This window comes from Cariama cristata, unplaced genomic scaffold (assembly GCF_000690535.1).
Source record: "Cariama cristata isolate BGI_N322 unplaced genomic scaffold, ASM69053v1 scaffold26168, whole genome shotgun sequence".
Classification (NCBI taxonomy): Eukaryota; Metazoa; Chordata; class Aves; order Cariamiformes; family Cariamidae; genus Cariama; species Cariama cristata.
The window spans coordinates 1-13,563 of NW_009630995.1; the positions used below are offsets into that span (position 1 = coordinate 1).

The following is a 13,563-nucleotide window of genomic DNA, read 5'->3' on the forward strand; positions in this document are numbered from 1 at the left end:
CCATCACCGGGGCCGTGTGCCCTCCACACCACCAGCGCAGCACCCTCGGGCAGGGCCACGTCTCCCCTCCCTGGCGTTGTTCCCCCCCAGCCGCTGGCGTTCCTGCCCTGTCCCTCCCCAGCCCTGGCTGTCCCCGAGGGTCCAGCGTTAGGTCTGAGCGCTGCCCACCCTCTGGTGCCGGGGTCTCGCCCGAGTGTCGGACGGGTGACAGTTTGGGGGACCCGCGCTGGAGGTGGCCCCGTGCCCAGGAGGACAGCCAGGCTGGTGTAGCGCACCCAGCTCTTCCCTCTGCCCTGCAGCGAGGGGTGATGGTCGCCCACTCCGGCCAATTTGCCAGCTGGTCCCAGCTCCCACGGCACTGCGTGGGCGGCCCCGTGTCTGCTCCATGCTGCTGCCTGGCAGCAAATGGCCTGAAGTGTGTGTGTGTGGTGTATATAGGGTGACTCCAGGGCTGCGCTGGCCCCACAGACCAAGGGGCTTGAAGGCAGGTGCTCAACTACTGCATATAATGGTCCTCTGAGCTACCGCTTGGGCTGGAAGCCCGGGGGTTGAAAACATTTTTGTTTTCTAAACTAGGGAAATCTTAGAATTTTAGGTTTGAGACTTTCAGAGTGACCAAGGGCCTCATTCTGTTATTTTGCCGGTGTCAGCAGTGGGATGTAGGTTGAACAGAGGAGAGTTACTCGAGTAACTGAGTGGTAATGAGGTAGGGTGCAGTGTGAATGTCTGCTTATGGTGGATAAGTGTATAAATCAAATGTGTGTGTGTGCGTATTTCATGTTTTCTCCAGACTACAGATAATTATCTTCTGAGTAAACCTAGTATTTGAACAGCTAAATTGTCAAGGAGATAAGGCTTGCTGTCCAGTATTTGGATAGTGTGCTGAGAAATCAGTAGGTCGTATTCAAAAAAACCAAAAAAACAAACCACCAAAACAATTTGGGGTTTATATACTTCTAAGAAACAAGCATTTTTGATTAACTATTGTGTATGTCTGTCGTGGAATACTTTTTCTTCCTGCGTCTTTTTTGTGTGTGTGCAGGTGCTAGGTTCTTATTCTAAATGTGGTTCATCTTAGCAGAGCAGTTTTCTAATAGCCTCTAAATGGAATCATTAATGCATTGTGCTTTTCAGCCATTCAGCTTTGGGTGGTTTCTGCATTAATTACCATTTTTATCCCACAGCTACGTTACTCTGGTTTGTCCACATTCACTGACCACGTAAAATTAGATATACGAGTTCTTGAGCGTGTTGTTTGCTGGGTCCTTAAAGATTCAGGAAGCTGGGTTAGTGCGAGGGGAAGAATAGTGGGTGTTTGTGAATGCATTAGATCCTTCACTTCCCGGGGTGATCGTTAGTGGTGTTTTTAAAGACCCTTTCAGTCTAGGTTGTTCCTTTGAATCTAGGCCAGACAAGTAATAGCTTTATATGGCAAAATTTACCGTTTTCATAGCTTGGGTGAAATGAGTTTTGTGGGTTTCAGTCGGCTTCTTTCATGGGCAGGCCATTCGTTTTCAAGTAACCTATTGCAGCTGCATGAATGCAGCAGTCTGCGTGCAGGGGACGGCTGCCCTGGTACCCTCACTGCTGGGGACTGTGTCCAGAGCAGCATCACAGCTGTGGGCAAGGGGGCAAGAGACTGATCGAAGGGCTTTGCTCTCCAGTGTCATGAAACCTAGAGTGCTTCCGTGCTACTAAACGTTTAAAGCTTGCCCAGCAAGGAGTGACAGTGCTTGTTGCTTATTTCAGGCTTTATAATTCTGTGTCTTGCTTTTGGTTTTGCTTTGAAAATGGCTATTCTCTCCTGCAAACTACATTGTAATCTCCATTTAGTTGTGAATTAAAAGAACCCCAGGAAGTTCTTTTTAACACGTTGTCAGCGTAGAGAGAAAGAATGCAGTTCTATGTCAGGTCAGTAAGTTTCTATAAATCACTTTGACCCTTACTTTCTTACCCTAAGGGCTTGCATCTCTGCTTATAGTTGCTCATCTGAATTCTCCCTGTTGAGGTTACTATTCACATGACTAAGAATATATACCTGAAAACTAAATAGCTGTTTCTTCGTTTGCTGCTTCTATCTGATTTTTAAAGAGTTGCCTCTGCAATTTCTATGTTAGATTTGTTTAAGACAGAGTAAAGTTGATTGAGTTGTTAGCAGGGTTAATAAGTGGTTGTGACTTTCTCAAGCAGAAATGAGTTCAGAAAGTCTTGAATTAATCCAAGACTTCCATTTAGAGAGCAACTTATAGCTGCAATCAAGCGCTAGGGAGTTAATAGGTAGCGTAGACATTTCAGCACAAGCTGCACTAATAGGAATGTATAACTGTAGAGCTGCCCACAAATTACAGCCTGGAAGTTGATGGCTTACAGGAGGTTATTGCACATACTGAGTCACTGTGACTGAAAGGGGAGTCTCAAAGGATCTTGAACGCTGACGTACCCTACGTACCGGGTTACGGTGGGTCTTCTGGTGGGAATTCCTCCTTACCAGTAGGGTTTGTTTGGGTGACTTCTCTTCTTTTATCCGGCATCCTTAGAGGATTGTTCTGCCGGTGGAAGAAGATAGTATTAGGAGTCTACTGAGTGTATTCTCAGCGGCTGGAAGGAGGCGAGCTGGAACCATAGGACCTCGCAGCTGTTCTTGACATAGGACGCTGTCTCCAGGCACTTCTGATGCTGAATGATGCCTGCTGTGGGGCCTGCCACAGCAGTGCATGAGGATTGCAGCGGATGATCAGTTCTGGGTTTGGTATGACTGAGCAAAGGAGCCGTGGAGTCCTCTCACCATCACCGTGAGCATTGCCTGGTGCAGCATGTGTCCCCCAGCTGCACGGTAGGGTGGGAGATGTGCTGTGGCATAACTGTTTGTTCACATCACCTCTCAGTGCTCCCGTCCTGTGGGGGGAAAACCCATACTTTGGTTACGTCTCCCATGCGGCAAACCGAATAGGACTGCCTCCTCTCCCATTCCTGTTTGTAAAGCCTTTTGAGACTTTTCAACGTTTTGGACAGGCAAAAATTTCATTTCCAGCTCTACAGTTACACACACATGTTATCTAGTTTCCAGTAGCCTTTGAATGACCATTCATTTTCCATGGGTATGAAATAGCGGGTGTTCAACTTCCTTGGCTGTTCTGCTGCTTGTCTAGGATCCCATCTTGATGAGTCTCACCTAGAAAACAATGTGTGCATAAGTTGTTGTTACAGACTCCTGCTGACTCCCAGTGGGGCAAAATTCTTCGCAATAATAGGTTTCGCATGTGGCCCGGTACCTTTGCAGTATCCTTGGGACAGCATTGTTCAGAGGAAGCCTTGCCTGTGTTTGAATAGCGCTCGGGGTGCCAGGAGGAAGAGTGGAGGAAAAGGAAATGGGGGAGCTGCTGGTTTGTCTCGCATTCACATCAGATGACAGGAAGTGGAAATTGAGGTTGGCTGCGGTGATCTGCACAGCACGGTGGGGCCACATCTGTGCGAATAACTTCCAAGCTCTGGATAACCCAAGTTGTTGCCATAGTAAAGCTCTTTGCATGTTCTCACTTCTTTTTTTTAATCCTTTGGGTTTTTCGTGATGAGTCTGTCTTCAGTACTGAAGTCCTCTTGGCTTGGAGAACTACTTGTCAAGTTACTGTTAATGCCCTCACTGTATTAACAATAACAAACCATAATCACAGCCTGAAACTTTTAGTTATACAAGGCTTCAATTCTGAGCTGTTCTGTGGAGAGTAGGTGACCTGCAGTTGTAAAAATTGCATATGTGGTTGGAAAATAGCATTTGCATCATCTACGATCTAAAGATTTTAAATAAAATAGATTATGTAGATTGTTTCTGGACTCTTAATTAATTTTTTTTTAAAGGAACAACTACCGCTGCTGCTAAGAAAGTATTATTTGAATGCAGAGGTTCTCAGGAAAACACCCACAGAGCGTTCCTTTTAGCAAGGCAGCTGCAGGGTTTTGTTGTTGCTAAACAGAATGCAGTGAGGGTCGTCGTTGCCCTTCCACTGCCTCTGTAAGGGGAATTGCATTCTAGTAGCAAGGACTTTATTTTCATACAGCTGAAATTACAGGTGCTTATTGTAGCAATATGTTTACAGAAACAAACCTGAGGTACGTTTACACATTTTTGAAGGCCCTGAAGATTCAACCTGTGGGGGTTTATGTACACCCCATGTCTTCTAAAGTTAGTGGTTTTACTTGTGTATCTGTGACTGCTTGTTGGTAGTTTGAGGTGCAGCGGTAAAACTTGGCTACTGTGTAACCAGCTCCTTTTGGTTTTCTTCCTGCTCTTGCCTTTCTCTCTCCCTTCTCTTCTGAGCAGAGACTGAGGGTTCCTAGGCCTCTTGGAAGACCATGTGCTTCGTCTTAGGAAGCCTTTCATAATCGATTGCAATGTGTTTATTCCCCTGGGAGATAACTTGGCCCTTCTGCACTGCTTGTCTGTACACTTGCTGCACCTTCGCCTCTGCATATCCTGAATGTCCACTGTGACCCGTCCTGTGAGATGACTCACATTCCTGGAACTTTCTTGCCTGTCTCCTGAAGCTTAACAAAAGGCTAAAGCCCTTTTCAAACATCCTACCAGGCTTTATTAGGAAAAATGTTGTCTGCCCTTCCTATTTGGACTGTCCCTAAAGTTGCCTGTCTTGGGCCACTGCTGACCATTCGTGTCTGGACATGCAAGGTTTCATCCAGTGCCTGGTGCTCCATATGCACTTTAAGTTATCCTGGAGACTTTCAAAGTGCCCAGTGTTGTCTTGCAAGCTGAAAATTTGACTTAGACTATGTGGATCGCTATCAGACGTTGTACAGCTGATCAGGAGAAGATGAGTCCTGACTAAGATACCCTTAGACAATTCTTAAATGCTGGGGATGGGGTCAGGCAGTGAAATAGTCACAGGTATCATTTTCCTTCTAGGTCAGCTAGTGTTGTTAAACACTTTGATCCTAGGGTACCAAAAAAAGCTGCAAAGAACTTTCAGGATTAGATGTGGCCTGTGCAACAAATGTGCTCCTTATTTTAAGTTGCTCAGTGCACTAGATACTAAGCAGACAGATTTACTCTGGCTTTTCCCAGTTTTATTGGAAACAGCACACTCCCCACTGGATGGCAGGAAGATAATTGGCTAAGTAAGTGTCTGACTTTCATGTGCATGTCGCTGAAAAGCTGTCTGAGCCAGAAGCGCTGGAAGATTTGGCCTGAATGATACTGAGGTCTGTCTAGTGCCTTTTTTTGCCTGGTCTACTGTCAATTCCTGGTTGCAGTTTCTTCTGCTTATTCTTCTCTCTTCCTGCTTCCCCAGCTCTGCCAGGCGAATGGGAGAGTGGCTGCATTTCTGTATGACCCGGTCATGTCCTTGTCAGCACACTGACACTGCTTGGAACAGGGAGAGGATGGGGGAGAGGGAGGGCAGCAAGAGTAGCGGGGGTCCTGAGTGACGCTGGGTGCTCTGGACTTTGGCTGGGACGGCTTGTGCAGGGAGAGGAATACAAGGAATGGAGCTTCAGGCGGTCACATCAGGGCTAGGGAGGGGGAGATGTGACATTTATGCTTGAAAGTAAGTGTGATTTAGAGAGGCAGGAGGCAAAGCCCTCCCAGACCCCTAGGGAGCTATTGTATAATTGTCCAAAAGCCAACTATTAATAGATCTTCTGCATACCCTGCAGCTGGCACCGCTGGGAGGGAAGCTTTGTAATCTGGGGTTTTAGAGCAGTTGCTGATAACGTGGCTCAGAGCCACGGATGCTGAAAGGCTGCTGTACAGGGTGCCCACCTCTGTGGGTGTTTGGGAATACGTGCATGACACAACTGAACTGCTTACGTTAGCCAGTGTGAAATGTGTGCATGTCAGGGGGGTTCCTCTCTATCTCCTCACTTTCAAAGCGGTGAAAGGTGTCATAAATGTCTTCTCTCCCCTTCAGATACCACCTTCTCAAACTCCTTCAGAAGTTTGGCAAAGTAAAGCAATTTGACTTCCTCTTTCACAAGTCTGGTGCTCTGGAGGGGCAGCCGAGGGGTTACTGTTTTGTGAACTTTGAAACAAAACAGGTATGTTGCTTGTATCTAAAATTCTGATTTAAATGACTGACTTCTTTCCCCGTCTTTTTTTATGTTAATGTAAAGCTAAAACAGGAAGGAATAAATCAAATACCTTGTCTACACAAACCCACAGACTCTAACAGCCCCATTCTGTGACAGCTATGTTGTGACTGCTCCTGGAAGTAGCAATAGTGATTTCCTTTCTCCTCTGCTGTCTTTTCCTGAATCCTACTTTTTAGTGCTAATCAGAAAGTGCCAGTTCTTTGGTCCGCTTTTATAGTGAGCTCATGGAGTTGTACCGTGGAGGTGCTGTAATCCATGCAGAGCCTTGGATCAGCCTGCCAGACCGCCTGAAATCCAGAACTGCTCTGAAGTCCTTCTGGTTTTTCTTTTGGCTTCACAAATGCCAACTTCTGTGATGCTGCCACATGTACAGCCTGACATATCTGCAGCATCCTGGAGTGAACTGTCCCTGGCTGTCCATTTGGGGTTTTAGCTCTTGTTACAAATCAAAATTTCAAGTCACGCTCACATGCAGCATCAGAGTTGTAGTTATTTTGTCATAATTCTGCTGGAATTGTTCAAAAGTTAGGAAGAACAGAGTGTTTGGAGATTGCTTGTGGTTGTATGAGCTCATCTTTCTGCTGTGCGATTGCCGGCTCGGATGTCAGAAGAGCCCTGACACAGTGTGTTAGCTCTAGAAAATTATTCATAGCAAGGTGGAACAGCATTGCAACATAAATCTTCAACTGCTGTGAATCAAGTTTTATGGGAGTGTCCCAAAACAGAGATTCCACTGCTGAGCCTAGAAGAGGACCAAGTGGATAATGTCCGCAGTGTGCACGAGCAGGATCTGGAGTAAGCATAGATAGGTGTTAACGAGACACATGTCATCACTGTAATGCATCACAGTGTTTTCTAGAGAAACTTCTGTAGCATAAACCTCCTTCAGAATGCTGTTCCAGTGGCCTGTATGTTTCGTATTTTCAAAACTCTTGATCGTTTTCCCCACTTCCTCTCCCCAAAATGAAAGAACAAACCAATAAGGCTGATAAAAGTCTGGTTACTCAGATGTTGGAGTCTTCCAAAGGTATTCCTGGATTGGGATACAATGGGATAAACTTTCTTTGCTGTCAGTTACAGAAAGCTGATTAACAGAGAAAAAAGGCTCTTCGCATCCGAGTCGGTTTTGACTAAAGACTTGGTTTGTTTATTGAACTGTCTTCCTGTGCAGGAAGCAGAAAAGGCGATCCAATGTCTCAATGGGAAGCTGGCCCTTTCCAAGAAATTAGTGGTGCGGTGGGCACATGCACAAGTCAAGGTAAGCTGCTTGTTGTAAATAAGAATTGCTTTTAATTTGCAAAATCGAAAAACTTTAATGGTAAGCAGCAATTCTTATCAAGGGTGTCTTAGCCTGGCAAGGTAATTTCAGTCTATTCTAGGAAATAACTCTCATAGAAACGGTATTAACAATCTACCACTTCTCTTGCCTACCCAAACTGTGCTGGATTAGCTGTGAGCAGGAACAGGCCATTTAACCTGGCATTCTTTGTAAGGGAGTTTCTGATCAGAGCAGGGTGAACAGATTACTTCTATAAATGTCCACGTTTTAACTTTTCCAGAACTTAGTGAGTGACTGGCTGAAAGTTTGAATCCTTCCCTTTGTGGTTTTGCTCCCTTTTTGGATAGGAGAAGCATGGAAATTCCCAATTACCAAGCACTTTGTTCTGCTTCTGAAAGCACTTATGTGGCAGCAGCTCTAATTACTTGTGACTTTAACGCAACATATTTCACATCTAAGCTAAATATCCTTTTATTGCTTGCTCTGTCACATAACACATCAAGTCTTTAATATTAACTTGGGCAGTACTTTCTGGAAGATCCTTGTTTTAATTCTTTTAAATTCTTGCCTTATTTCTCTTGCAGTTATTTACTATCTGGTATTTGATAAAGCACTTTATTTTGAATCATTTTCCTCGCAGATGAATGGATTTTGGGGGAGTTAGGGGGGGCGGGAACTGCTTCTTGCTGTTTTTCTTTGGGTAGTTTGCTTTTAGTGTGTGTTGATTATCCTACAAGCACCTTTCTACACTTTCTCTTATCAGGTATACTAGTGCATCTGTTTTGAATGCAAAAAAACCAAAACAGGTATCTTTGTTAAAGGAGACCATGTTGTTCTAATTATCAGCTTCAAGGGCTCCAGGCTTTTGTCAGCACATCCAAGCTTGTGCAGATCCAGTCTCCATTTTCTTTAGCTCTGTAGCTACTAGAGCACCACGTGCTTCCGGATGCCTGAGGAGTGATCAGGCCATAAAAGGAGTTTCAGCCAGAGGAGTAAGTGTCCGCTCCGCTGGGAGTTCAGCGGGGTAGTTCAGTGCTTGGCTGTCCAGGGTATGGTGAAGAACATGCATAAATAATCAGTTCAGTTTGCGTGGCATTTTTCTAATCCGTGAATGGAAAGATTTAACAACACAAAACTTTGGCTTATTATAACAAGTGTTTATTTTAGACAATACCAGCACCATGCTAAGTGGTTTTAAGACGAGTGGCCAAGGCTTACCAGACACTGTTCATTTGAGCAGCTCTGCTGAAAAACAAACCTGACTTTGTGCCAAGCGAAATAAGGAAGCAGAACGCAGTGAATAGTTCAGGAGGCCCATTGCCCACAGAGATGACAGACTCACAAGCTGCTTTCTACAGAAAGGAGGTGGTTCCTAACTGAGAGCATAGCAATGCAGTACAGTAGTTACCTTAAAATTTACCTTCTTTGCTTCATGCCTCACGCAGAGGGGAACAAGAAGTGGTAAGACAGGATATGGTTTAAGGATCCATAGTACAATGCACGTAAGTGTTCGGTATCATGTTCAGCGTGTTCCATGTCGGTACTAAATAAATAATATGGTTGGGATTTGTTTCAGTGTTTGGCCACCAAAATCATTCCTAGCTAAAGCTTCACAAAATCTGAGGTGATATTAATCCAACTTTAAAGCGTATCTGGGCAAATGTTTCTTTGTTCGTAATTCCAGCTGACTTCAATCCTTGGTCTCTTGTTCGCAGAGGTATGATCACAATAAAAATGAGAAGATCCTTCCAATCAGTCTGGAGCCATCTTCCAGCACGGAGCCGCCCCAGTCTAACCTCAGGTAGGAGATGGGGTGGGTGAGAGGTGACCAAACTGTGCGTGTGGCAGAGAACGAACCTCTTCAATTTCAGTAACATCTAGAGTTGGTGGCATTATGATTGTGCTAAAAATCTAATGTGGCGGAAAAGCTGTTTTCAGAAGGACAGCATGCTGCCAAGTAACTCATTTGATGTGGGAAACTTTAGACTTGAAGTTAATTTTCTAGTGTGTGAAGCTACTAGGGCAGTAGGAAGGAAAAGAGGTGAGGAGAGGAATTGGGAATGTGTAGCAAAATCACAGGTAGTACTTCATGTAAAACTTTTTTTTTTTTTTTTTTTTTACCCAGCGTTAGGGCTGATAGGTCTTCTCTGTGAGATGTGGTTAAGTTCTCCAGCCCCTCCGTTTACCTAAAGCGTGTAGTGCTGCTTTGCTGTTTCACAGTTTGGTTGAAAGGGTATGTGATTTTCCTCTGTGTTCTGTCAGTGGAACCCTATAAGGAACCAGGACACTGGGGATAATGAATTTGCCTACAAATAAAATGAGCCTGGAATTCAGAAGTAACACGCGAGGAAGTAATGAGCAGAGAGACTTGAGTCATGCAGATTGTAAGCTACATCAGTGGCGCAAAGGAGTTGTTTTAGTGAGGATGGATGCTGCGAGAAGCCACAGCAGAGAAGGGAACATTTCTCGGTCCATACGCAGTGGAGGATAGCGAATAATAAAAGTCCTAGGAATTTGGGGTGTAACCTAGGACAGCTTCTCCCTTTGGGATAAACCCTGCTAATGCTGAAATAATGTTTCTTCCTGACCGAATTAGTCTGGGGTTTTCCCATCCCAAGCGGTCTTGTAGCTGGGAGGAAGTCTGGCTTTCATTTCTCTGCTGTTTCCAGCAGCCTTGTCTGAGCTGCGCTCTGCTGCACATGCTCAGACCTCTTTAAATGACATCATTTTACATGAAGTAGGGAGCCTTGTTGTGTACTTGTCTCGTTCAGTGTCCTCAGGAAAGTGCTGAGTAGGTGCAAGGACCATTGTTTTGTGGTGCTGTGCTATATCTTGGAGGAGCAAATCCATGCTGAGGATTGAAATGAAATAGCGTGAGCTTTAAGCAGTAGATTCCTGCCTCCCAACTTCACGCTGCTTGTGAATGCAGCGATGGGGGCTGCCTAGCCCCTCCCCGTGTCACTCAATATTCGCATGCCAACAAAATCTCTGGATTACTGTAGTCTGATTCCATCCTAAGATCGAGCTCAATTTCTCTTCTGCTTTTCCTCTTTCCAGTGTCAGTGCAAAAATAAAGGCCATTGAAGCCAAGCTGAAAATGATGGCAGAAAACCCAGATGCAGAATACCCTGCAGCACCTGTTTATTCTTACTTCAAACCACCGGATAAGAAAAGGACTACTCCTTATTCCAGAGCTGCCTGGAAATCTAGAAGATGATGCTTATGAATGGATAATGGTAGCAAGAAACACTGCTTTGTATACCTGGAGTCCTCCAATGCTTTTGTACTTTGTAGAGTGAGAAGGATACTGCCACCTGAGCACAGCACCGCTGTACATGGCACGGTGTTTTGTAGCACCTTAGGCGGTCTGCTGAACACTCCTTACTGCCAGTGCGGCTTCACAGCTGAACGCTGTTCAGAGAAGTAGGTTCCCTTCAAAGCCTCTGATGAACACGCAGACAACCTCTCGTTAGTGTGCATTCATTAGCAAGATTAGAAACCGTAACCAATGTATGGAGTAAAGCACATCCAAAAATACTCCATTTAACTGATTACTTTTTAAAGTATTTTTGAACAAAAAGCATTCCGATTCGTGTTTTTAATGGAGGGGAAGCACTTGGTTTTGATTAACATTCTGTAGTTACCATGGAAAACTTTTTCATCTCAATAAAACTCATTTTAAATAGATTTTTGCAACACTTTTAGTAACTGTGCATGCAATATTTTATATGCACCAAAGCAAATTTATTTTGCCTTTCAATTTGCAGACTTTAAGGTATTACTTTATGATGTGATAACCTTAAGATAATGACACAGCATGGGTATTTTCAGTGTCATTTAGGCTGTAGGTATGTGCCTCCATGTAGGAATTAAGTGTATTTACACACCACTGAGGTCTGCGCTGCGCCCTCAGCTTCAGAGCGCGGCAGTGGCACATCTAATGTTTGCGTTCGGTAATCCCCCTTTTCAGTGGTAGCTCTTCATAAACCAGATGTGACAGCGTGAGAATAACGCCGCAGCCTCCGAGACATCTGTCAAGCACATGACCTCAGCGTTTGCCCACCAACCAGTCCGACTTCTGCTTTTCACTGGCTGGTGAAGGTGGTTGGTTACTGCTTGGTGTAAAGTGGCACAAGTGTCTGTGGCAAAATGGTTCTGCTGTGTGCTGAGGATTACCTGCACCAGGTGCTTAATTTGCAAGTCTGATAGATAGCATTTCACTTAAACAGTTTGATCTGCAGCACATTTTTCTACCTAAATGTTATCTGCAAAATAGAAGTTTGAGTTAAAAAAAGAAAAAAACCCAACATTTTCTGGCAGCATTTTCTCCTTAGCGCACACAGTGCTGTGACTGCGTGTGCAAGGGGGGTATTGGAGGAGGTATCTGCTCGGGTCCAGGAGATACCGGTCTGATTTTGCCAATGTCTGCTCTTCTAGTCCTGTCAGTGGTGAATCTTTATCTCATCGGTCACTCTTGAGTTGCTTCCCCAAGCTGATTAACAGTGGTCTCAAACAAGAGGGAAAAAATAATTCTAAAACAGCCCCTGGTTTCTGTACGCAGGTGTTGCTCACTGGCATAGCAAAGTAGGGTTGGTATTCCTACAGCAGCGCACCTACCTCCAGGCAGAGCACGCTTCCTGCTTCCGAACCCAGCATCTGGAATGGAGCTGTGCATGTCAATGATGGATGGATTGTTAAAAGCCTGAATTGTTCAAAACTAGGTCTCGTGCTGTTAATATTTGCTTTCTAGTTTTTTGGGTACCTGAGTAAAGTAGTGTCATTGGGAGTTTGTACCGCTGTGAATGTCAATAACACCCGTTTACGTTCTGCTGTGAACAGCCTGTGTTTTGTTCTTGTGTGGTCTAACGTTTGTAGTCCTCTGGATCTGTATCTCTGTTATTTAGAACAGCGATGAATTCTATTTCTATTAGGAATTTAGAAAATACTTAGACTCAAGTCAGGTATGTGGTTGTGTTCCCATCAGAAGCATACTTTGATATTTATTTGTATTTAAATACAATTTGTTGAAATTCTTATGGCTCTAAATAAACATTTAAAATGCATGTTTTCCTCCAAGAAAGTGAGGGTGGCGAGCAGGAAGCGAGGGTGGTAAATGCTTGGCGTCGGCCGAAATCCACTGATAGAAATCTGGGTACAATAGCATCAGTCTTTTTTTTGTCTTTTTTTTTTTGTCTTTTTTTTTTTTTCCCCTTGCACTACCACGGTCTTTAACAGAAGTGCCTTGTCTGTTGCTCAGCCGGACTCAGACCTGGGGGAGCTTTCTTGCACGTCGATGTTTGTGTCAGTCGTTCCTGCTGCCGCCGGCCTGGCAGGCGTTTGCCCTGCCTGTGCATCCCAGGAACGCTGTGGCTTCCCAAAGGCCCCGTGCCTCTTCGGCAGCGGTAGCACAGCAAAATCGGAGAGTTTCTAACCCTGGAGCGAGGAGGAGGTAAATGCTCAGTAACGTTTATTCATGAGCGTCCGCTCTGGGGCTTTGCAGATCAACCATCATAAATAGGTTTGAAAAGCAGCGGGAAGCGTGGTGGATGCGGCTGGCTCTGGAGCCGTAAGTACAGAGGTTGGTGGGCTGGTGGTGGGAAGGAGAGCTCTGAGGAGCAGGAACCAGGGACTGTTTTTACCTCTGGCACAAGGTCCTATCCCCTTCTTTGCTTCCCCTCTATTTCCAGCAGATCCCTGGGGGTAAGGTGGGGGAACAATGACAACATTCGCTGGGTCCGCGGTGTGGGTTTTTCCTCAGTATTTCAACACTCTTCCTGCCTATGGTGAGACTTTCCTCGCTCGGGACAGGTACGAAATCATGCCTTCACCCGCAGGAACATACACCGTGCCCAGCCCCAGAATTCCCCTTGGGATTCTGGTTGACACGCAGCCTTGTCGCTGCCTCCTACAAGCTCCAGTGCTGGTGGAAGGAGCACATGGCGGGTAAGTTGGTGCTAATGCCCACTAGCTCCACTTGCTCCCGAGGCCAGGGAAAGGCAGAGGCTGGGCTGAAGCCACGCTGCTCCTGAGGCTGTTCTGACTCTGCAGGGCCCAGAGCGCGCCTGGTCTGTAATTACGAGAGTCGAGAAAGCCCTCAGCGTTTCTGCGTTGCGGTGTGCCGTGCCGTGGCCGTTACAGCCCTGCATCGCTCTTGGATGCAAACAAAACCCGCATTGCCCTGCTCC

General features: G+C 45.4%; 1 protein-coding gene across 1 annotated transcript; it reads left to right on the forward strand.

Annotated features, from left to right (window-relative positions):
- Positions 1-5,898: 5,898 nt before the first annotated feature.
- RBM18 (RNA binding motif protein 18) lies at positions 5,899-11,065 on the forward strand. Its single transcript, XM_009705787.1, has 4 exons — positions 5,899-6,045; positions 7,271-7,357; positions 9,094-9,179; positions 10,436-11,065. Exons 1-4 carry the CDS (start codon positions 5,899-5,901, stop codon positions 10,593-10,595), a joined length of 480 nt encoding a protein of 159 aa, XP_009704089.1. The 3' UTR covers positions 10,596-11,065.
- Positions 11,066-13,563: the final 2,498 nt, after the last annotated feature.